Here is a 25,584-nt window from a genome sequence, read left to right on the forward strand (position 1 = left end):
ACTGAGAAAATCTTTGGGCAGAGAAAACCTCAAAGGTTCACTGGGGCAGCTAGGGAATCATCCTTCCTGGAGGAGGTGGCTGGCATGGAGGGATCTGTAGAGGGTCCCTTTCCTGCTGCTGATAGCTCAGCCCCAGTTAGTGCCTTCCTTGCTGGGTGATATGCTTTGGGCAGGTGATGTGAAGTGTGACTAGTGCCTGAGTGGGAGTCGACACAGGCTGTAATGCGGATTTCCTCTTTTTCCCCTAGTTTTGTGTTAAAGTTACAGAGGGAGGTAATGCTCGAATCAGCTACATTAGTATGACCTATGAAATGGTTGATGATAAATCGAAATGGAAAGGAATGTTTGTTGAATGAGTATAGATGAATCAAGGGCTAGTACTATAATTACCCAGGCCACAAAATATCCATCTTAAATATCCAGTTCATTAAAAAGATCTATAAAAAGCAATAATGAGAGTTCAAGACAGAAAAATTTTAGTAATTCCTATAAAAAGAATTTGTCTCTTCCCTTTCAGGTATGAGTTTGATGTCTTGGAAGAACTCCAGAGATTTTGTACAAATATTATTGGTATTTTGTGCTGTTAGGCAGTACCTACGTTATTCTTACTATTAAGAAATATTTCCACATTTTATAAAGGGGCAACCTTGCCTCTCTCTTGCTTCTTCCATTGATCCTATATCTCGTTACTTTCAGAGAAGGGCAGATGTTCTTTGTTCTACATGACCAGGGGCACTTGGAATCTTAATATACCTTCCTTGCATGTGAGTTAGAAAGTTAATTCTGACATGTTGTGCTCATCTTAAACTTGTTTCTTTTGTTAGTCTTTTAATGACAAATGTTACAGAAGAAATCATAGGTCAGCCTCTTCGGGTTGACAATAATCTTTAAAGCATCCATTTAGGTGGTTCTGTGCACCCTCTATATTGACAAAGGCTAATACCTCTGGCCTTGACTTCCCTTAGTTCCGAAACACTTTATCACCTGTTATCAGAACTATTCAGAGCAACTCAATAATTCTCCTACATGACTATGAGACCTCATTTGGATTTTTAATAAACAGTCACATTCTAATGAGGTCTTCATAAAACTGACTAAATATGTTTAGAAATCATTAGCTTAAATTACCAGTGCGAAAATCTCCTTTGGGAGTCCCGCAGATTTGGTTATAAGACTTTTGGCAGATGGATTCGTACAACAGCACAACAGAGTTTCTGAATCTCCACACAAACGGTGTAAATGGGAATGCCTGGGAAACAGGCGACTGGATAAAAAGCTAAATGTCCCTCAGGTGGGTTCATTAAAGAGGGAAAACAATCACAACACATTCCAGAGCAATTTACATGCCAGGTGTGCAGCCGTCAGCAGGTGCCAGGCAAACTGACAAGGGTCCCTTCCCAGAACACATGGGCTGAAAGGGGATGCATGGTGGTGACAAGGAAGTCTTAGATAATGACAGGTCCTGGCAGATGTACCGGGGACCCCGCTGGAGAGAAGTGCAATGTCTGTGTCTTCTGCACCAGGTGCGGCGACAGGGAGGGCTTCCCAGCGGCTCCAGCACTGGCAATTACGGCCGCCTAATGCAGAGTGCTTCAGGGCAAAAATCAGGGGAAAGCGGGTTCCCAGCTCTGACTTAATGAATCAGCAGCAAGTCTGTGTAAACAAACAGGCATCCGTCTAGCTCATGCCTAATTCATGAAGGACACACCATGTGCAGTAAACATGTTAAGTAGGTAATAGTGGCCCTTAAAAACCATGTCATTTTGATTTCTTCGGTGGTTTGTTGTTGCTGTCTTTAGGCATGGAAAATGGGGAGGTAATCTCTAAACAAATGCGCAGGATTAACAACGGGAAGTGACTTGGAATAAGGGTAGTGCCTTTTCCCATTGGGAATGTGACCTCTTGTCAAACCCTCCAAATCACGCCTGACATTTCAAGGACAGATGACATTAAATTCATTACTAATTGAAGACGGACTGATCCTTGGGGCTGATGGTAACGAGGTGAGGATTGTTTAGAGCTAACCACGGCCGCACAAACCTGGTAAGTATGTAGAAGGATTTTTTTTTAAAATAAATTTACCAGATGTAAAATGATGGCGTTTCTTTGTGCCTGTGGGCTTCCATTTATGGGTAAACCTGAAACCCAGTCACTCTCTCCCCTTTAGCTGCATACTTAGAGCTGGAATTTCCATGGTTACTTGTCAGAAGGAATAGTTTCCATCAAGGAAACCAAAGTGACTGCCCTGAATGGGATGGGTCCAAGTGCCTGATGGAAGGAACAGAACACCACCTCATGGCTGTTATTTTTTATTTTTCCAAAGCCAAGTAACTCAAAATCAAAAGTAGCTCCCTGTCACATGGGCCACATACACCAGACAGTGGGCTTTAGTGTATGAGCTGTTTGTTTTTTTTTTTCCACTGTAGTAATTCCATAGCACGGTCTTCTTTTGACCTTTTAGCCAAAGAACTATGCTGTCCTCATCTTTCCTACAGTAAAAGGGTTAAAGATTATGAAAACAGCTCACTTCTTCAGTCAGAGAGAGTAGCCTTGGGAATTTCAATTAAGCGAGAAAAGAACATGTATGCCTTTAGTTATTTATTTTCTTAAATCCAGTAGTACTTGTTATTTTAAAATCAATGACTTTTCAGAATAATTTACCTTGGGATTATTTTCAGTGGGCTCTGATGCAAATATGTAAAATCTGAGGTGGTGAATGACTTTCAAGGAGTATGGTCATGGGGAAAATAAGGCACTGTGACAGCCGTCTGCAGATCTCTCTCTCTCCTTATCAGGCACAGGCAGTCAGCAAATATTTGTGCAATGAAGGATTCTGAATCCAGCATACATTTCAGGGAAAGAAACCCAAGCACATGGAAACAGAAAATCTTTAGCTTAGCTATTTCACGTTAACCTAGCATAGGCTAATTGCTCTTTGGGCTGTGTTAGAAGAAACCTCCCTCATTCATTTCATTGGGCAGTTACTGAGTGTGAGATGGCAGAGACCAAAAATTCTGGTGGCGTTGAGCTTTTTTTCCCCAGTAGTTATTGCTGCTTTCACAGCAAAAGGATGGGAGAAAAAAGGTAAATATAGACATCACTGTAGATCTTAGGTTTGTTGGTGGAACTTAGATAAGGGTGACACTAATATGTATATTCATGAAGTCCTTAGAATGGGGTGGGAACTTCTCTAACCACCTGGGATGTTGAAACTCACTTAATCTTTATAAGAACCCTAGGAAGCAGGTGTGTGATATCCCCACTGTCCGGGTGAAAGATGGGTGGCAGACACGTTGGGTGGCCACCCAGCCTCTAAGCCAGCTCCCCTAGTGTCTCCCAGCAGAGGGAACTGAAAGACCAATAAACAGTTTTTGGACTTTCAATACATAACCTACTGCTTTGTAAGTTTTTATACTTTACATGATGATCTCGGAGTATCTACCCATTGTCTTGTCACTTTATATCCTTTAGCATAGAGAAAGTTTTAAATGGTCAAATTTCCTCATTCTTTTTTTAACACGTTGGGCTTCTGGTATTGTTGAAGTATTCTTTTAAAAAAAGATTGTAAGTATTTTTCTTCGTATTTTCTTCTACAAGGTTTAAAGCTTAATTAAAAGCTATATTTTGGTCTTTATTTGGCATCCATTTTGGGGTGTTTTATGATTTTTTTCTCTTTTGTCCACACAAAAAAATCCATTGACCCAACTCAATGGATTGAAAAGTTGGTGCTTTTGCCACTATTTACATATTTTCCTACATATGACTACAGTCAACATCTGGGCTATTTTGCTCTGTTGGTTATTTCTCTGTTCCCAATCTGTGGTGCCTATAATTTTCTATTTTCCTACGTTGTTGTCTGGTTTTGATATCAAGGTTATACAAGTCTCTTAAAATAAGGTGGGGGAGCAGCCTTACCTTTTCTCTTCCCTTCAAATAATTTTCAAAAGATTTGAGTTATCCATTCCTTGAATATTTAGCAGAACACAGATGTTAATACTTTTGGGACTGGTGCTTTTCCCTGGGTCAATTTTTAACCATCATTTACTTTTTAATTAATGTCTACTCAGAATTAAAAAAAATTTTTAATGTTCACTTATTTTTGAGAGATACAGAGAGACAGAGCATGAATGGGGGAGAGGCAGAGAGAGAGGGAGACACAGAATCGTAAACAGGCTCTGAGCTGTCAGCTTAGAGCCCAACATGGGGCTCAAACTCACAAGCTGTGAGATCATGACCAAAGTTGGATGCTTAGCTGATTGAGCCACCCAGGTGCCCCATAATTTTTGTTTCTTTTTGATTCAGTTTCGGAAACTCATATTTGTTGAGAATTACCTAACTTACCTAATTTTTCAAGTGTATTGTTTATTCATATTATCTATTATGATAAAAGAATCTTTATTCCAAATATTGAGAGTTTTGGCTTTCTTTTTTGTACTTCAGATTGCCAGAAGTTGGTTTATTTTATGAATCCTGTCTATTTTTATGAAGCAAAACCTTTTTGATTCTGTTGATTTTCCTGATTGTTTTTTTGCTTTGAATTTAATAATTTTCTGCTCTTCTATTATTATTTCCTTTTTTCTTTAGTTGTGCTCTGTTCTTCACATATCTTTTAGATTTAGATGCTTGGTCTCTCTTCTTTTTTAATGACATTTTAAAATGTACATACCCTCTTAGGTACCATTTTATCTGCTCCTACAAGTTTACTCTATGATACCACGATTCATAGTTCTCAGTAAGTTCTGATTCCTATCAGAGCATTTTGCTTTGACCCATATGTTGGTGGAAGTGCTTTCTCATTTAGATTCTCAGTGAAGACTGACTTGCCTCTTACTTCCCTGTTCTGGTGCCCAGCTGGCTTCCCTCTTCTACCTCCCTCTGTGTCCCCCTCCACCGTCCCTTCTCTGAGTGCCTACTTTTTGCGGGCTTAGATGTCAGGTGGCAATCTCAAGTTCAAATTCTTTGTACTGCACAGACCTAACACATTATCTCCTGTTCTTGGTGGGTGTAAAACCCAAGATCTGAGATCATGAAGACTGAGGACCCCACACTCCCTCCAAGACTGATGCACACCACCTGTGCAGCCTCCGAAGAAAAGCAGGAGCGTCCACTCTCCATCTGGTCTCCAACCCTCACTCTTCTGGCTTCTAGTACTTTCCTTTCTCGAGAGCTAAGTAAAATATTTTTTAACATATATATTTACATTTACATATGATTTACATATAATACACAAACTTATTAAAATACGTATTTATATTTTATCTAGAATTTCTAGATGTTTGTAGGAGGAGGGTTTTCAGGTTACTTAGTTTGCTATTTTTGCTAGAATTGAAAGTAACTTCCACTTCTTAATGTCTCTCTTCTTGACTTGCACCTCCTGATACCTTCCAAAAATTCTTTTATTTGGGAAACAGCTTTATTGAAGCATAACTGATATACGATTACCATATGTAATTTTTCTTTTTTAAAAATAAGCTTTATTTTTAAAAATTTATTCATTTTTTAGAGAGAGAGTATGAGCAAGGAAGAGGGTGGGGGGGGAGAGAGAGAGAGAGAGAGAGAGAGAGAGACAGAGAGAATCTCAAGCAGGCTCCACACTAAGTGTGGGGACTGAGGATGTGGGGCTGGATCCCATGACCCAGGGATCATGACCTCAGCTTGATCATGAAATCAAGAGTGGAATGGTCAACGTACTGAGCCACCCAGGTGCCCCCAATATACAATGTTTCATGTGCACAGCCTGATGAGTTTCTTTTTTTTTTTTAATGCATCCACCTGTTAGCATCACTATAGATAATAGATATATCCAAGATATAGACATATCCAATGCCTCCCCAAGTTTCCTGTGTTCTTTTTTGTTGTTTGTTTTTGTTGTTAGAACAATTAACGTGAGCTCTACCGTCTGAACAAATTAAGTGCACAAACCTGTACTGTTCACTGTATGAGCACTACTTTGCAGAGCAGATCTCTAGAATGTACTCATCTAGTGTAACCAAAACTTCATACCCATTGAACATCAACTCCCCATTTTTCCCCTCCTCCCAGCCCTTGGCAACCACTCTGGTATTTCTCTGCTTCTATTAAGTTGACTATTTTGGATGACTCATATGAGTCGAATCCTGTATTCTGTGACTGGCTTATTTCACTTCGTGTGACGTCTTCCAGGTTCATCCATGTTGTTGCAAATGGCAGCATTTCCTTCTTTTTTAAGGCTGACCAAGAATCTTCGGAAACAACCCCTTTATGGTTTCTACCCCAATATTTCATTTCTAGGCTGATCTCCAGGCTACCTTGGCTGCTGAGGGTCAATCTCACAATGTCAACCTTTTCTAAGAAGTAATGGGGTGGGGGCACCTGGGTGGCTCAGTGGATTAAGCGTCTGACTCTTACCTTGGGTTGTGATTCCAGGGCCATGGGAACGAGCCCTGTGTCAGGTTCTGTGCTGGATGTGTGCAGCCTGCTTGGAATTCTCTCTCTCCTTCTCTTTCTGCACCCCTCCCTCCCTCAAAATAAATTTGCAGGGGTAAATGCACCACGATGTTTATAGCAGCACTAGCAACAATAGCCTAGTTACGGAGAGAGCTTAAATGCCCAGCCACTGGTGAACGGATACAGAAGATGCTTATACATAGAATGGAATACTACTCAGGGATCAAAAAGAATGAAACCCTGCCATTTCCAACAATGTGGATGTAACTAGAGGGTATGACGCTAAGCAAAATAAGTCAGTCAGAGAAAAACTAATATAACATGATTTCACTCATGTGGAATTTGAGAAACACAACATGAACATAGGGTAAGGGAAGGAAAATTAAGAAGAGAGAGGGTGGCAAACCGTGAGACACTCTTGAGTACAGAGAACAAACTGAGGGTTGCTGGAGGAGAGATGGATGGGGGGATGGGCTAAATGGGTGAGGGGCATTAAGGAGGGCACTTGCTGGGATGAGCATTGGGTGTTATATGTAAGTGAGGAATCACTGGAGTCTACTGAAACCTATACTACACTGTATATTAACTAACTTGAATTTGAATAAATTAAAAAAAAACTAGTAAGTTACACCAACTTACTTCACAAGGTTAAAGTGACAATTAATGACACACGCAAATCAAAGTACCTAATAAATTATAAAGTTTTACTTAAAAAAAAAGTAACGGATTCTTGAGTTGAGCAGAGCCAGCACCTTACTGTAAAACAAAGCAATTGCACCCTGCGTATTACTCATTTTTATATTTCACTTTGGAAATAATTCTGTGGCATACCACCACTGAGGTTACAACTTCTTAAGTATTTCCGGGTTTAATAAAAACAGCTCTCATTACCAGTTCCTATAGATAAAGTAATAAAAGACTTCGGGGGAGGGGAGGAGGAAGATGATCTCTATTTCACAGGTTAAGAAACAGAGGAGCAGGAAAGTAAAATCTAAGCAAGAGGAGATGTTGGAATGCCAAGTTCAGGATTGCATCCGGTGGCATTCTCTGTTTTTAGAGTCAATTTTCCCAAGTTCGGGAATGCAGTCGTGTCTAATGCAGCACCCATTGTGTTTTGACACCCAACAACAAGTGTTCGTGCTTAGAGGTGTTTTTGTGTGCTCAATATAGCCAGATAACAACTGCTTTTAAATCTTGAGAGCTCTGCCTGTCTGTTGCTATCGCAACAAATGAAAGCAATTCAATCTATGTTTACCGATAATTTACAAGCAAGTGCAGCAAGCGATAGGAGGAGGTGTCCTAGTTAACGTTTGCTGGAGTACGCGCCTATTCGTGCCTGACTGAGCAAGGAACCTGTGGCCATGGAGGTGGATTGCCGACTCACCCGTCCCACTTCCACGAGGTTGGTCACCATTATGATGCTTGCGGTGTTCTCGTGCCACACCATCCGCCAGAAGTCATAGATGGTCTCCTGCATCGGTCCTGCAGCAAAACACAACACAGACTCTTTTTTTTTTTCTTTGTGAGTCGGCAAGTGGAAAATTTCGGGGGCTTGCAAATAAACCTATTAACACTCGCACGTGGTCCCCTCGCTCTTATCGATGGACTGAGCTCTCCTTTCTCGTACTGATGCTACGGCTGATGGGTGCTCCTTCTAAACCAGCACCCAGAGAGATACTGAAGTTTTCATTCATGGTTGTATCTTACCATGTCATCCAACATGTCTACACTGGAGCTCTTCTTACCCCTCTTAAACGACTGCTGCGAATGAAAGTTATTTCTCCATCATTTAGCTATTTATCTCTATAATACTCAAGAGTGAAATTTTAAAAAATGGATCACATCATTCTTCCTGCTAACAATTGGCAGATATCCCAGCAAAATGGTATATAGAATGAAATGAGCCTCTATAGGAAAAATGCCCTTTTCTTGTTTCCAATATTTTTCTTATTCTGTGCTATCTGTCAAATTCTTTTTTTTTTTTCACCTGACTTCCAAAAGTGAGAGGGAAATTAGACTTTTAAGAGGTTGTATTTCCTGTCACTGAACAGGATCAGAGTCTCCTTGCTCAGCTCCAGGGATCTGAGGATTCCAAAGCTCTTTCTTATGGACTGGGGGAAAAAAGGGGGAGGCAGGCATTACAAAATGCCAGTTTTGTACTAGCAGGTACAGAAAGTTGAATATAACATTTTTTCGACTCCAGATTTGTAAAAACTCTAATCTCTATTTGATGCTCATGCATATTTGAGGGTATAAGCGTAACAGTACAAACCTTTAAGGAACAAGCAGAAATGCAAGGAAACGAGAGGAATATAACTTCAAAGGCACAAGAGTCACATGATACGTGTGGAATCATACAAATATTCGGGCACATGCTGGGACCAGGACCCAGTTGTACCGTAGGATCTTGACAATGCAGATTTCTGGATGTGGAGCTCAAATATTTGAATTTGAGATATGCCTCTACCTTTTAACTGGCTGTGTGATTTTGGACAAGTGAGCCACTGTGAGCTTCTGTGTTTTCATCTTTATCTACATACTGATTTCAATAACACATCTCAGGGTTATGTTGAGGATTCATGGAGTTAATGCACACTCAGGCATTTTATAAATAGCAAAGCATGAAAACAAAGACAAGGTGTGTTCAAAGATATTTATAAGTGGACCTTCCTTGGCTAAAGCTTGGACACTGAGTGATGGTGGCACACCCGGGGGACCCCTTGAGTCGCCTCCCATTTGTCTTGAACAATTATCAGCTGGTTCTCATGTAATTTTTCATCTCCCGTGTCACCATCAAAACCTCCTTGCTTTCTGTCTACAACACAAGCTTCTGTCATTCCTCCTCGCTGCTCTGACCTCATGCTCACCCTTCCCGTGAAAACGGACTCTACCTCCTGATGTCTCTGGGTCTTGTCCCTTTATAGGTCCAGGCCCGCCACCTCTCAGGAAGCTGCACCTGCCATTCCAGCCCATGTCCCTTGGCATACACATGACATTCTCCTGATGCACGCGCTGAGGATTTCAATGACTTCCAAAAAGGTTACAGAGGGGACAAGTCAACACTGGATCCTATCCATCACTACGTTTGTAGCCTGTGGAAAGGAACAATCGTTGTGTCCTGAACAGCTCGTCACTCACTCACAAGACAAAAAATACCCTGAGTTTATCTCTGTGTAAACACATAGTCTTCCCACCATGACCCCCCTCAACCCCCAAACAAGAGGTGGCCCAACACTTTCTGCTTCCTTCACTGGATACTCGGGCCTGTGCCACCTACTCCTTAAGTTGCAGAAATAGTTCTGATGACCATGGCTGTAGTCAATGAATCAGATATTCCATGGTGGATGGGGGGGGGGGTGCCTGCAGAAAAAAAGCCACCTCTCCCTTTCGTGCCCAACAGGAGTCACCCCAGAGATATTCCAGGCTGTGGGCGAGTTCCCAAGTGCAGCTCACTTCCCCTTTCTGAGCTTTAGACTCCCTTGTGATTATTTATTTTAAGTTCCCCCTGGAGGGAAACATGACTGTTGTGGTTTTACTACCATTTCTTTAGTGCCTTATGGAACACCTGGGACATAGCAGGAGCTCAGTGAATAAATGAATCAATGAGTAAGTCTACATGCATATGTAGAAGCTGTATTATTTATTATTAAACATACTAAAATATATCTAAGTATTAAATAATATTAATATATCCTATTTACATGATTTCCTTCCTCGACTTATATTTTGGAGACTATCTATAGAAGCTGGAAAAGAACACTGGCTTTGCTCCTTTCCAGTTCGTTGAAAGGGGGCATCTTTTGCAAGGGATTCTTTGGAATAAGAGCAGTGATCAGGCCAGCCTCTGAGTGCTGTTACCGAACTACTCTCCCAACCACTAAGCGAGTCACTCCTCTGCTTCCCAGACTCAAGGCTTTGCCTTTCAACTTAACTCAGTCCATTTCCCTAGGTAACCGGAGTGTCGTCCTGGCCTCCAGTAACTGTTCCCTCCCGAGGGCAGTGGTTCTCAACTCTAGCTGCATGTTATGATTATTGTGCAGCTTTTTAAAAATCCTGAGATCCAAGGTGTCCGGGTGGCTCATTCAGTTGGGCGTCTGACTCCTGGTATCAGCTCAGGTCATGATCTCATGGTTTGTGAGTTTGAGCCCCATGTTCCCTCTGCACTGACAGCAAGGAGGCTGCTTGGGATTCTCTCTCTCTCTCTCTCTCTCTGCCCCTCCCCTGTGCTCTCTCTCCCTCTCTCAAAATAAAAAAACTTAAAAAAAAAAAAAAAGTTTAAAAATTCTGAGATCTGGGGCACCCAGGTGGCTCAGTTGGTTAAGCGCCTGACTTTGACTCACGTCATGATCTCACGGTTCGTGGGTTCAAGCCCCATGTTGGGCTCCGTGCTGACAGCTCAGAGCCTGGAGCCTGCTTTGGATTCTGTGTCTCCCTCTCTTTCTGTTCCTCTCCCCTCTCACTCTGTCTCTCTCTCAAAACTTTAACTTTAAACTTAAACTTTAACTCAAAACTAAAACTTTAAACAGATATTTAAAAAAACCCTGAGATCCTAACCCAAAAGACTGATTTAATTGGCCTGGGGAGAGGTTAGGTCTGGGTGTATTTTCAGATCTCTCCTAGTAGAGAACCACAGGTCCGCAGCACCAGGAGCCTTTGGCACTTCCTCCCGACCTATCAGGTGGTCTCATATGAGGGTGTGACCGCAGAACACCAAAGATTTGTTTTGAATCTACTAATTAACCTAACTATGTATACCAGCAATTTGAATCAAGGAAACCCATCTCTCTCTGATTTAAAAGGAACTTCACTCATAAAATGTCATCTAGGAACTGTGGCTGTAGCATCTCACCAAGGGACTTGAGGCTATTAGGGTTATAGGTTTTTAAAAAATTTTTAATGTTTATTTTTGAGAGAGAGAGAGAGAGAGAGAGAGGCAGAGTGCAAGCAGAGGAGGGGCAGAGAAAGAGGGAGACACAGAATTTGAAGCAGGCTCCAGGCTCTGAGCTGTCAGCATAGAGCCAGACCCAGGGCTCAAACTCATGACAGTGAGGTCACAACCTGAGCCAAAGTCAGATGCTTAACCAACTGAGCCACCCAGGTGCCCCAGGTGATAGGGTTTTTTAATGTTTACATGACTATATATGGGTTATTTTTAAAATAAAGGGCATTTGTAAGCATTAGTGGCTCAGTTGGGTGATTATATAAGTGGCAGTCTTGATTTTCTTAACTGCTGACTTAAAAAAAAAAGATTGGGATAGACTAAAAAAACAATTAGGATAGAAAAATCAGACTAAAAAAAAGACTGGGATAGAAAAATGAAACAGGTGATGTTCTTTTCAATGCTAAATTTAGAACAGATATCCAGAGGAACTATAACCGTTTGGGCTGATATCTGAAAATGAATTTGAACACAAAAATTATTCTAAGTTTATTCCAGAAAGAAAAAAATGTGCAAGGAGAGGGTCCCCATCGGCCCTGTGCAGTTTTGCCTTGGTTGCTTTGTCTCTTCTACGACCCTTCACCTGTGTGCTACTGCGCTGGCGATATTTGAGAGCAGCCCCTTTCTGACACACCATGTAACTGTCTCCCTGATCAGGTGACCTTCGCGGTTCACCAATAAAACTGTCCGGGGGCGGGCACTGGAGATTTTGGTCTTCACGACTAATGATTCAAGATATTTTCACGAAGAGTCATTCAAATCTTATTTTGTGTTTTCATTCTTTTTTGGAGGAGGGAATAAAGGAAGAAGGAAGGCACCCAAATTTAAGGTTTTTTAATGCAAAATCGATCAATCCTGTTTTTCTTTTTGAAAGTATTCCAATTATTCTGAATAACAGATTTCAAATTATTTCCTGAGACACGAATAAATTATGACTCAGAGATACATGTCTTCTAACCAAAATCAAAAAGCATGCCAGAGGCCAGCACAGGACATGCTCTACTGATTCCAAGATTCGCTCCCGTTGATTTTGGTAGCTCCTGGTGGGGTCTGAGCGACACTGGCCACCATGAGCCTCCAGACGCATGCAGGGGACACAAGGCGCTTATCCCTGTCACCTGTGCACTGGAAGTGCTGAGGTTTAGCGGGGACACCAGGGAAGAGTCAGTATTCTTCGCCTCTGATGTCTGTCTCCCAAAAGGTGGGGTGGTAAATACCCTTACCACGAGGACAGGAATAGAGAGTCACTGGGGAGTGCTTCCAGGATGGACAAACAACTAAACTCCAAAGACCAGGGATCTACAACGGTGGGCACTGGACTCAGGAAAACCTCCCTCGCTCCAGGGACAAACGGCCGTGGCCGACACCCACAGTACCTGATTTCTGCAGTTTGTGGCTGGGTGGGAGCCTCCGAGACTGCCGTGGCTGCGCCTTTACAGATGTTTGTGCAACAGGCAAGAAAGTTCTGCCCAGCGGGTGTCCCCCACCATGGGATGCAAGCATTTGAAAGGCAAGGTCTCAAAATTTCAATAATATCAGGCCAATAATACATTCTGTTTCCCTCACAATAGTGGGCTCACACGGACCTCTGCTGGGAAGAAAATGTGTGCAGGGGCGAGTCCCACCACCACCAAGCCCGAAAGGAGAAAAAACAAAAAGGTCAGGAAGGACTAGAGCACAAAAAAAAAAAAAAAGAAAAGCAATGACAGGAATAAAGGAAAGACATTCAAGGATGGGCTGTATTGAGTAAGATGAGTTCTCTAGTTCATGGAAAGTGAGAGATGTTAAAAAATCATAATTTCAAATCTTGAGAGAAGACTTGTATCCCTTTTTTTTTTCACATTCTAATTTCTATACGGTGTGTTTTGTGTGTTAACCAGAGCTTCCAAGAAGTCAAGGTCCTTAAGCTCACAGCAGCATGTTGGAGTTTTTTTTTGAAGGGAAGGAAGATAGTCCAAATTCAAATTGTCATCCCATAATAAACAGAATAATAACGTAACTCTTTTTGGGCACTTGCTGTTTCCCAGGTCCCGTTTGACGTAGTTTACATGTAGTAACTCATTAAATTAAAAAGACTGCGCTTCTGTGTAACAGGTGCAATTGTTCTCCCACATTTTACTGGAAGGAGAGGAGGCAACGGGGAAATCAGGCAGGTTTTCCGAGGGCAAGTGGCTAGTGGGGTGCAGACCTGACGTGTGAGGTTTCATGCCACTGTGGGATGCTGCCTCCATGGCAATGTCAAAAGCAGCTCAAAAGGGTTATAACTGACAGGAGTGTGCATGCAGTCGTCATGATCCCGGCAGGGAGACAGCAGAAGAAAACCCATGTTGACCACCTGAAAATACCTCTTCAAACATGTATATGCGTATACATATATATATATGTATATTGTATACATACATATATATGCGTATATGTATACATACACACACATATATTTTCTAATCAGGGTGATTCTTGCCTTTAAGCCTCCCATGGGTCCCCCTGCCACAGAATCAAATCCAACTTCCTGAGTATGGCCAGCCACAGTCCCCTTCCTCAGCACCCCTACTTCTCCTATGTCCTGAGCTGCTGCCACTCAGTGCATTTCAGAGCAGAAGCCCTCCTCCGATTGCTAACCTCCTCCACCTCCGCAGATTTAATTCAAGCCCGCAAGCCCCACTGTCTCAGCTTGGCACTGAAGGTTATGTCATCAGGCAAGTGTCCCAAGACCCGAACCATGGCTCCCTGTTTCTTCAAACATGTACAGTCAGTTGTGATGCCAGTCTGTTTTTAATATATGTCTTCCTTGGTGGTCTGTGAATGTGGACCTGCCCATTCGGGTCACGGTTTCTCTGTGCCCAATGGTCTCATACCTAGCTTGCTTCCCTCATTCACACCCCCTTGCTGGCCCCTGGTGGGCATATGAGTGTGCATCCTGTATGTGTAGGTGGGCACCCAGCCTGCTCTGGGCCAGGCACTCTTCGAGGTGTAGAAGGGGTACCAAGGTGAGTCATAGAAATATAGCCCCTACTTTCAAGAAGCTCGTAGTTGTAGAAGGTGGAGATAAGTCAAGAACATATTACACTCCCATTTAAAGGAAAGTGAAGTAAGAGTTCTAAGATACTTGCATCTCAAACTGAGCTATGCGCACTTCTGGAGGCACATGGGGATTTTCCATGGGGCACATGATTAGTTTTAAAAGGATTCATTCCTAGATACTTAAGTCTATATGGACGCCACTAAAACTGACCTCCCTGAGAAGGAGCCCCCATGCACAAGTGGGCTTTCTTGCACTTGACAAAACTCTCACTCATCTCAAAGACTACCGTGCGGGCACTGCTCAGCTCTGAAACAAAGCAACTGACTGAAATACTGACTCTGAAAACTCACAAGGTTTCTTGCCTTCTTTGTTTGAAACATATTTATTATGGGTAAAACTTGATGTTAGAAATGGGGTACTTTAAAAAAAAAAAAAGAAATGGGGTACTTTTTTTAAATAAAGAGAAAATTTTATTTGTTAAACAATACCATTAAACCTGTATTTGATCATATTAGAAACTGGGGCAGGGCGCCCAGGTGGCTCAGTCAGTTAAAGCGTCTGACTTCAGATCAGGTCATGGTCTCATGGTTCATGAGTTCAAGCCCTGCACTGGACTCCCTGCTGACAGCTCAGAGCCTGGAGCCTGCTTCAGATTCTGTGTCTCCTTCTCTCTCTGCCCTTCCCTCCCTCAAAAATAAATAAGCATTAAAAAAAAAGAAACTGGAATAATTTGGTTCATGTTGGGGTGCTCTGAATTCAGAACACTTGAAAGCAGTAGAGGCTGGTAATGCTTATTCTTTTAAATGGAAGTGGAATGTTTGGCTTGAGTGTCATATTTGTCTGGATGAAACCTGGTTGGAGGTTTCATGTGTTTTCTTTCAGGTTAGATATGTTTCCACCTATAAAGTAGTTAAAAATATTTATCACATATCATAAAATATTATTTTAATTACATCAATCCTTGTTTCATCTTAGAAAATATTTAATGTTGTCTATCTCCTTTTAACATATAGGCCCAGTCGGTTGGAAAGCTGAGTCCAGCTACCAAAAGGTCAAGTCCAGGGAAAGCCGCTCAGCTCTCCTGCAGCATGCAGACAGATGTGTGTCCACTTTGGAGGGACCTATTTTATTTATTGAACAAAAGCCCTCTAGAAACAGGAATATGTTGAATAGGAACAGCAAACAAAGAGTAAATAAAGAGATCATGAATTGATTAATGAGAAAGGCAAATTTTAAATATCTTAGTCTAGATGTATCAAAAAATGTTGAACTATTCCAAGGATGGCTCCCTGCACATGTAGGTGGCTGGCACAGACCAGCAGTGGGAATGTCCAGGCCGCGTGGAAATGTCTGGAAGCCTAAAGACAGTGGTAGTATGGCGCCAGGTGGTGATTCCATTTGAGCAGCACACGGAGTATGGGGTTAGGGAGGTCAGAACAGTGGTGGGCAGGGTGACTGGCCTCCAGATGGCCTCACACAGCTGGCACACTCCACGTTACCTAGTGCAGAGATGGGGATCACCTCTCAATCAAACTGAGGAGACAGGCTGCTGTTGGAGGGCAGTTTTGGACGACACTGAGCAGGATTCTCGCTGTCCCTAGTGCAAAGGAGCTGAGGGCCGTGGGCTGGAAAGTTAAGGGGACTTGGGAAGAGGGATGACAAAGATGGTGAACAACTGAATGAGGCACAGTGATAAGCCCCTCTGACTAGGTGGGCTTTATGAGTACCGTCTCGTTTATTTACCTCTGCAACTCTGTACATTTCCATCCAAAGATGAGAACCAGGTATAGGAGGAAAGTACATTTTTAAACAAATTTTTTGAGAGAGAGACAGAGACAAAGCATGAGTTGGGGGGGGGGTAGGCAGGGGCAGAGAGAGAGGGAGACACAGAATCCGAAGCAGGCTCCAGGCTCTGAGCTGTCAGCACTGAACCCGAAGCGGGGCTAGAAATCACACACAGCGAGATCATGACATGGAGCCAAAGTCAGACACTTAACCTACTGAGCCATCCAGGCACCCTAAGAATAAGTGCCTTTGAAGCTGGGATTGCAACCCAGGTCAATATAGTTATACTTCAAAAAAAATGTTTTGAGAGAGAGAGAAAGAGAGAGAGGGCGTGAGTGGGGGAGGGACAAAGAGAGAGAGGGAGAGAGAGAACCCTAAGCACATTCTGTCAGTACAGAGCCCAATGTGAGGCTCCATCCCATGAACTGTGAGATCATGACCTGAGCTAAAATGAAGAACTGGATACTTAACTGATTGAGCCACCAGGCACCCTGCACTTTTAAAATTTCAGAATGACCTCAATAGACTGGGGTGGAAGGCTTGTTTGTAAAACATCAGTTCTCCAACTGCGTGACATGGCAGACCTGGGTGTGGGAGGGGGGGCTGTGTCTGGTGTGGGGTACACACCAAATGGTGGAAGTATGGAGGGAGGGGGCAGGGACCCTAAGGGCAAAGCAGCTGCAGAGCACCTAGGAGCCCTTGCTTTGGGCGCTGGCCTGGCTTGGGCCTGGTCAAGTCCTTCAGCACCAAGTTTATTCCATTAGGACTGACAGCCACTGAAGGCGGAATACGAATGTGGATAAAGACGAGCCTAGGATTTATGCATTTATTTTAAAGCTCTTGCTCATAAACAAAAGTGGTCCTAAATTTTTGATCCATTATTGTTATCGTTGCTGCTGGCAATAATTTAGAATAAGTATTATGAAGTCAGTTACTCAACATTCAGAGCATTAGATGTCCCTTCAGTGGTTTCTGAATAAGTTTTTATTACAAAACTTTATGTGATTTTTCAGTATGATAGTTTTGTAACACATCTATAATTTTACATTGAGTAGCTTTTCATTTGTAGCCGTAGTGAAATGTAAAAGGTAAAATATGCCACCATGTTTTATGGACTGAATCTGCCTCGTGTTTCACAAAAATGATAATGGTGACAGAAAACAGTCAGCTTCTGCATTAATAATCCTTAACAACACTTATTTGATAGGTGCGTTTGCTCTCACCTGAGGCTACTTATGTTAAAATCATGGAATTTTTATGAATAATTTTTGGTTTCAGCTGCAGTAAGTGGAAACTGAAGTTGAGATGGCTGGGTGCGTGAGATGTGATTTGCTCATTTTCCTGAATTGCTAAGAAATCCCACCCCCCCCTCTCGGAGATTACCATTTTAAAGAAACAATAGAAATCAACTAAAGAATTAGAAGCAAACATTGAGGACTGTTGTATGATGGGGAAAACCTGGGAATACTTTATTTAACTGACATTCAAAAATATAACTGGTAGCAAGATAAAATAGGATTTCTAAGGATAGCTCTGACATGAAGCATTCTTTACGTCCAGAATTACAGGGTTTGGAATGCTCACCAGTCTACTGGAATTTTCACTTAGTGACAGTAAAAGAGAAAATAGGCATTGGAGTTATAATAAAATACACCTTTTTAGAAGTAGTGTCAAAAGAGGTGACTTAAATAACGATGTTAAATAGCATTTGCAGCTACTTTCAGCAGCAAAAATTAGTTTGCAGCTAATTTCAGTGGTTCTCACACAAAGATAAATCCCTTCTTACCCTTTCCCACTGGGAGTAGGCTTTCCCACAGAGTCCTTCCCCTCTACCTGGCCCACTCAGGTCAGCAGCTACTTGCCGATTACCCTCTTCTAAATGGGCTCACAGGAGTGGGCTCCGGTTATAACCTAAAATGAGGCATACACTTCCTGCCATATCCATGAGCAACAATTCCCCTCAAAGACATAATCCACATGTTGCTGTTTACATTCCACTCATACCATTCCCTCAAATTGTCCTTTCAGACTGAAATAAGAAAGTGTGCCAACATTAGCAGTGCAAATATTCGTGGCTTTCCCTAGATGATTAGTGTCATGGAATGTTGGTTTCCAAGCACATTACTAGAACATATGCAATCCTGATTGGACACCAAAAGGTCACGTCGGATTTAATTAAGAGAAAATTGGTACAAACCAAACACTAACGGACAGGCTGCACACAGATTCTAAAATAGCCTGGGAAGCCTCTGTCTGTGGTATGAGTCATAACCCTTCCATCATTGTCTCTCTCTCTCTCTCTCTTTTTTTTTTTTTTTTTGGTTACTAATGTGTCTTTTGTTTTACTCACTTATTCAGTTACAAGAGTTATGAAGTATTTAAAAACAAAAAGTGTAAAGAATGATGTAGTACTCTTTGCTTCGACTTAATAAAGATTCATTGAATCAAGTCCCCATTTTCTTCCTAAGAGATACAAGGCACTTGGTATTTTAAAATTCTAATCTCTACCTTCCCATTTTTCATATGCGTATTGTCTAATACTTCAGTTCCAGTATGAGTTCATCCTACCTTGATTAGTCATTACTACGATTCCTTTCTTTTATTGGGGTTTTCCTTATCTTTGCTCAGAGACGGTTCCTGCATTTCCACACCAATCTCAGTTATGTTGCAAGTCACAGCAACAATAGATACAGAAACACATTTTTTAAAAAAGTAAACTGAAAACAAAATGAGTCAGGTATTCTGAGGGCTTTCTTCCTTTCCCCTACCAGGACTTTTAAGACCTGTAAATAAGGAAATAATTGAAAATAGTGGCTTTGTCACCTAAGTTTGTCGTAATATTTTTAGAAGTGTTCTTTTTCCTTAATAAAAGCTACACGTGTTACAATTAATTTAACTAAAGAATTTCACAAAAAATCTATAAGATCACCCTTGGGAGTCTTCTAATAAGTTATTTTTGACACACAAGCATATACGTACTTGTAACCATTTAGATAAATTTGTGCAGTGATAAAATCCCAAAGGAAGATTAAAAAATAAAATGTCATTAAAGAATAACTTTGGTCACTTTCATATCACATAAGCCATACAATGACTTAAATTATAATCAGCGGTTTTGTTAAAGAAAAAAACACCAACATATCTTTATCTATAAAAACGCTGGCACACAAACTCAAAACTAAAAAGGTGTTGAAAGTGATAGAAGTGTTCTAAATGTTAAGCGAGCTTAGAAAAAAATCTGTCTATATGTTAAACAGAAGTGGAATAAGGTTGGTCTAATTGTGTTGCTAGGAAATTTGTTTTGGAAGCGTGTTAATAAATTATTGGTGAAAAATTTTAATCTATTTGCTTTGCCCTGGGTAAGTAGTGAGGCTTTGGGTACGGGTCAGGGTAGGAGTCACCTTTACCTGAAGGCATAGGCATGATTATTTGCAAGTGTAGTGTCTATGTTTTCTTGCTTGTATATGAATATTTCACTGGGTATCTCCACATTTTTAGAAGAACATAACCATGGGGCACCTGGGCGACTCAGCCAGTTAAGCGTTTGACTCTTGGTTTCGAGTTCAGGCCACACATCAGGCTCTGTGCTGACAGCATGGAGCTTGCTCAGAATTCTCTCTCTCCCTCTCTCTCTGCCCCTCCCCTGCTTACACGGTCTCTGTCTCACTCAAAAATAAATAAACTTAAAAAAATATTAAAGAACATAACCGTGATACTGTTATATAACTTTAAAAAGACCAGTAATTCTTTAAACTTAATGTATATCCTAACTCACTATCGACTCCGCAGTCCTTTTCCTGACTTGACACGCAGTGCTTGGGGAATACCTGCATTTCCTGGGAATTTGCTGTGTGAAGTGAATCTCAGAAGCGGTCTGCAGGAATTCCTTTTGCTTCAGCTCAACGCTGTCTCCTGGCTCTTTGGTGCAGATTGTAACTGACCACATTTAGGCATCTGGTCAACCTCAAGCCAAGCAGCAGATGGTGCCTGTCTAACTAGCCCTGCCCAACCACACAGGTTGAAGGAGCCCAAGAGCACCCATCTTTACCTTTATTTCCCCTTCTGCTCCTCTGTCATTATTATTCTCTTTTCCACAAGATCATTTCTCAGCACCATTTGTTCCCCAGGAGTTTCTTAGCTTCACAAAACTCCTTTTTAAAATATCCTTATGTATTCTTATCCCAGAAAGTGGTTTGGACAGAGCCTGTTGTGACGAAACTTGTCTGGCCTTTGGTATTAGCTGTTTTCACTTAACATGTAATCTGTCTATGTGCTTCAGGGAAGCCTTCAGAACACCAAGGCTGGTGTCCTTTGCTGCTATCGGAGCTGCTCCATTTCTACAAGGCTTCAAAAATAGAAGGAAAATATAATCCCCCAAGCTTGTGACGTAGCTTATTGTCTTTCCAACCCATGCCTGTCTTTTGATGATAATCTTTGCATATTGGGGAGGATGCAGGATATTAGTGAAAATATAAGTGGTTCCCTTTGATACATCCTTCTGGAAGGAAGCATCAATTCATGTAGAAATAATAATGTTTATGAAAACTATATGGGTATACACTATTCCTGGGTTAAAGCCTGAACTGCCTATGTGTTACTGAAAATGTGTCTTTGGGGATCCATATAATGCTAATGATAAGATAAGAATCATCGCTCATATTTATTGAACGCTTGCTTGCAAAGCGGGCATCTGAGCTGACCCAGGCTAACTCTGGAATCCACTCTCATTAGCATCTCTTTTCTACAGCCTCTTGGAGGGGAAAAAGCTTCGTCCTAGTGACTGACATAAAAAATGTTTGTATATGGAAGGCATTTTAGGACCCCAGTTTCAAAGATTTGATTGTGGACATACTGCATGAGCCAAGAACTACATGTGAATAAAACCAGCAAGGGGGTGACTCTTAGCATGACTTACACCTAAAGCTAAAACGTTCCAAAGCATTTCTGGAAACTCCATCTACTTAGATGAACCATTATTTGGGTTTTGTCCTTTTGGGACGATACTCAGCCCTCCTCTAGAATCCTGCCTCCCTAGCCGTTGAAAAAACATTTTCAGCTCACAGTGGTAGCACTGTGAATGGGAAGGCAAAGGCTGCTATTATAAAGCTGAACGAAATCAGATCTGAGTGACAGGGGTAAAGATTAGGCCTCCAAAGAGAAACTCTTATGTAGAAAAGAATGAAAGGGTTGGTAGGCAGCATGTGGCAACAATCTGCTCTAGTTTGCGGAGACAGAGGCCCTGCTACTGGAGAGACCTCTGGTCCTTGATCCCTGGGAGGGCTTGTATGGCAACACTGCCTAAAGAGCTGGGAAGAGGCGCATGAGAAAGTGTTTGGAGCCTCAGAAGGGAGGAACATGACAGATGTTCGCACCACAAGAGTCTCTTGCTGGCTGAGTCACAGAGCATTCATCAGGCCTGTCTCTAAAGAGAACCCTCATAAACTCATCTTGAGTACTTGTTCATTCTGTGAAGAGGGGAAGAGAGAGAAGGCAATCAAGGAGGGAAAAAGAAGAATGGCGGCCTTCAGAATGGAGGGGTTTGGTAACCCAAAGGATCTGGCTGCCTTCTGTCAAGGAGAAATAGAGCAATGGGAAAAACCTGTATTCATATGCTTCAGGGCCACTGGCAGAGAAATAAAAGCTTTCATTAGTCTCTGTATCCTTTAATTAAGCTCTTTTCAGTATATAAGCGGGATCTGCTTTTAAGAAAAAAGAGAATACATCTAATAAATGAGTAAAATAGAGATAAGTTGATTCCCTAGACATAGCTCAGTGCAGGCAATCTCAAATTTTCAACAGCAGCATGGGGCACTTCATGAAGAAATTTCCAGAAGCATCCTTTTGAGTAAGAAGGCAAGAAACAAAAATTACTTGCAATGGCCAGGAACTTCCTAAATTGTCTGCTGCAAACTTCTTCAAAACTGTGTTGGTGTGTGATAAAGGAGTCTGATCACGAAGGTCAGGAAAGTGGTTCCAGTTCTGTACTGGGTCTCACTTTCTCGCCTGCAATGGAGGATGGGTAAGGGAGAGAAATGGCCTAAAGTGGTTCCCAAACCTGGTGTTCTTGCATAATCACAGATTAGCAATGGTCGTTTATATACACACCAGCACTATGTAATTCCTGAGGTCACTGCTGTATTCCCAACACTGTTATGAGGCAGACACTTGGTAGGCTCACAGAAATATTTGTACAATTTTGGATAAATTAGGTCTGAGAGCAATGTCTTTGCTTTGAAAGGGCCCAGGAAGCCAGGACCAGGGCCTGCAGCCCTGGTTATTCATCAGAGCTCTAGCATTTCAAAGGGCTGAACCTGGAAGAAAGATGTGACCTCATGTTGTTTCTTTGCTATTGAACAAAATGGGCTGCGGGAGATCAGAAACACATTAGGTTCCTCCCACGTTAGGACATGGAATGCAATCTATGTAAATATGAATGTCAATCTACACGGTTTGCAAATACTTTTGTATACATGACTCATTTGGACTCACTATGGATCAAAGTGACCTGAATCAATTTTTGCTTTAAGCTCTGTTTCAGTGACAAAACAGGGGAGCTGGACTTCAAGACTTTTAAAGTTTCTAGCAACTCGACAAGATTCTAGACTTATCTACGTCAAATGAGGAGCACCTGTAAATTATTTCTACTGATTTAAAAAGCATTTGAAACAATCTAAACCTGAGTGCTTGCTTGACAGCAGCATCATTTTTCTCCAAATTATTCTGTTAATTTATGTTCCATTATTCGAGGGACCCATTTCCAATATGGCATCTATAACAATAGGGTGGATGCAGCCTACCACAATCTATTTTTGGTTTTACCTTTTAATTTGCAACCTGTCTTTAAATGTTCTCACTACTAATGAGCAAGTGTATTAAGAGCATAGGGTGAGAAATGTCTATGATCTGACTTTTTGGCTAATTGGCCAGTCCTGTTGAAATTAATTTGGTGAAGAAAAATTATAGTTTCAAAGAAGTTTGGAGATAAACTGTTCATTGCAATGATTCATTTTCCATTGGAAAACTATGCACAGAGAGTAACATGTGGTGAGCCCTGCATGGAGAATTTGGCACTGGCCATATGGAATACGTAGAGCTCATGAGGGGTCACTGACTGCCCAGGTATAAAGGACACTTCTTCAAAGCCTCCCTATTTAAATTTGAAAACTAGAGAGTACTCCATTTTACCAGGTAATACTTTTTAAATCAGCCTCAAAGAGGATGTAGTAAGTCTAAACTCATTGGCAATGTGGGAACAACTAAGCTGGGAAGAACAGTGTCAGCTAATGTACTTGTACACAATGGTGTTTGAAAGAAGAAAAACAAAAGTTATTTACTGAAAGCTTAGCTTTTGATTAAAACATTTTTCCCCCTTTCAGTTGTACAGAGAAATAATTTCAAGGGTTCATCTCAATCTGGAGGCCAGAATGCAGGAGACAAAAGCTTCTCAGAGTGTGTAGAACTTGCATTGACACTGATAAGTCTCCGCCCCAAGCATGACTTGCCAAGGAGAGTTAAGTATACTTATTCTAAGCAGCATTATTTACTGCTTCAGAGGCTGGAGGGAGAATTTGGAGCTGGGAAAATAGAAACCATATTTATCTTTCTGAAAATCCTTATTTAAAACGTTCAGACCACATGGAGTGTGTGGTAGGAATGCAGAAGAAAAACAGATCACCAGCAAACAGAAGGAAGTCACTATAGCAAAGCTTCAATTGTAGCATGGTGGCTGAAGACCGGGTGGTGTTTCTGCTATAAACCTTCATTCCCCACATTTTGGTTGTCTTCACGTAAAAGTTTGCTCCTGGCTTGAAGTCTCTGTTGGACATTTATTTTTAGGCTTCTCTTTTTCAAATTATCAATAAATAATAATCATGGACAAATAAAATTGATTATATGAAGCGTATATGGAAGGGGGGATATGCATAAGTAGGGTCAAGACAGAGATAAGCTAAGTCGTTTAATAGGATGGACTATCTCCAGAAACACTGCCTTGATTGGCTGACACATCAGAAGAAAAAGTGTTGGTGAGCTCTGATCTCAGCCTCCATTTCGCTGTCATGTAGAGTCTCTTTCTTTCACCATCAGTGTTAGCTCCCTGGACTAGCGGGTCTTCAAACAGGTGCCCAGAGGCCTGCTGGGGACCAGGGAGACCCTGGAATCTCACTGTACTATTTCAGGACATCTAAGAAGACAGTTTTAATTAAGAGGTATTTTCAGATAGGACTGTATCATAGAAAATTTACATTTTGTTGGGGGGGGGCATCATAACTTAGAAGGAAGATATTATATTATGAGGGGTGAGTTTCAGTACATGACAAAGAGCACAAGCCCTGAGACTATTCTTGAGGGTGAGAATCACATGGTACCATGCAGCACTAGACACGAAAAGGCTTGGAAAAACATCCAGAACCCCTGTGGGCTCGCTGCAGACACTCAACTACCTATGAGTTCTGTTTTCAAGCCTTGTTTCTCCTCAGGGCCCTCTTTCCTCCATTTATGAAATGAGACAAGTTAATACCTAAATTAGAGGGCAGAAAATTAGCTATACCGCAAAGCCCATACTTAATAGGCACTTCATATTTATTGAATGAATGGACAAATGAAAATGCCGAGTTTCTAAGAGTATTATATCAAGCAAAACTACTGATATATATTTATCGCTTTTTATTAAATAAGAAGGAAAGCACTTAAAAATCAACAGTTTGGCACTACAATATATTTAATTTTAGAAAACATATTTTAGTTGTATGCACCTGAGATTAGCAACTAAAATAAAAGCTACAACTGCAACACTGCCATTATTGCCTGAATTATTTCTTTCTACCCCTAACTATGTCCTTTGTTTCTAGTAATTCCACACTAACTAATCTTCTTAAAGCACTGCATTCACCACCACGTGGCTCAGAAACATCCTTCCTTTCCTTACTCTGCCCTTCCTTTCATTAAATAGTACTCATCATTCACAGCCTTTTAACCAATGCCCTCACCTTACTTGTCATTCTTTCTTACCCTTGTAGCCCAGGGCCTTTTAATCTGGAGTATACAGATTTTTCCAGGCTGGATTTAATGGTTTGCGAGGACATGTATGTCTATGTAAAATAGTGTGTCTGTGTGAGTTTTTCTTGAGAGAAGGTCTATTTCAACAAGCGACCGAGAAGACCCAAGATGCCAGGGAGGTGAAGACCCTTCCGATCCTCTGCCAGGGCTCCATGCTCCGCCGTGACCTTGGTAGTCTACCCGTTCATCCTGTCCTCTTCCTCTGCCAAAGGAAACTTCCTTCAAGTATGGCTGAAGGCCTGCCTCCCTCACTCACCCCATGGATCCCTTTATCCTTTCTCTGGCTCCCAGAAATCCCGGCCAAGTGCCGGTGCACTGCTGCGTGACTAGGACATGCTGCCCAGACTTGATGACG

General features: G+C 41.6%; 1 protein-coding gene across 5 annotated transcripts in view; it reads right to left on the reverse strand.

Moving 5' to 3' along the window:
• Positions 1-25,584, reverse strand: part of PTPRM (protein tyrosine phosphatase receptor type M) — a 782,304-nt gene that overhangs the window by 49,434 nt on the left and 707,286 nt on the right. For all 5 annotated transcript variants that reach the window (XM_039255239.1, XM_039255236.1, XM_039255237.1 and 2 more), the window contains one exon: positions 7,811-7,908. In XM_039255239.1, coding sequence (XP_039111170.1) covers positions 7,811-7,908 — 98 coding nt within the window. The remainder of the gene's footprint in view (positions 1-7,810; positions 7,909-25,584) is intronic.

Source organism: Hyaena hyaena, unplaced genomic scaffold (assembly GCF_003009895.1).
Source record: "Hyaena hyaena isolate Hyena2069 unplaced genomic scaffold, ASM300989v1 scaffold_515, whole genome shotgun sequence".
NCBI lineage: Eukaryota > Metazoa > Chordata > Mammalia > Carnivora > Hyaenidae > Hyaena > Hyaena hyaena.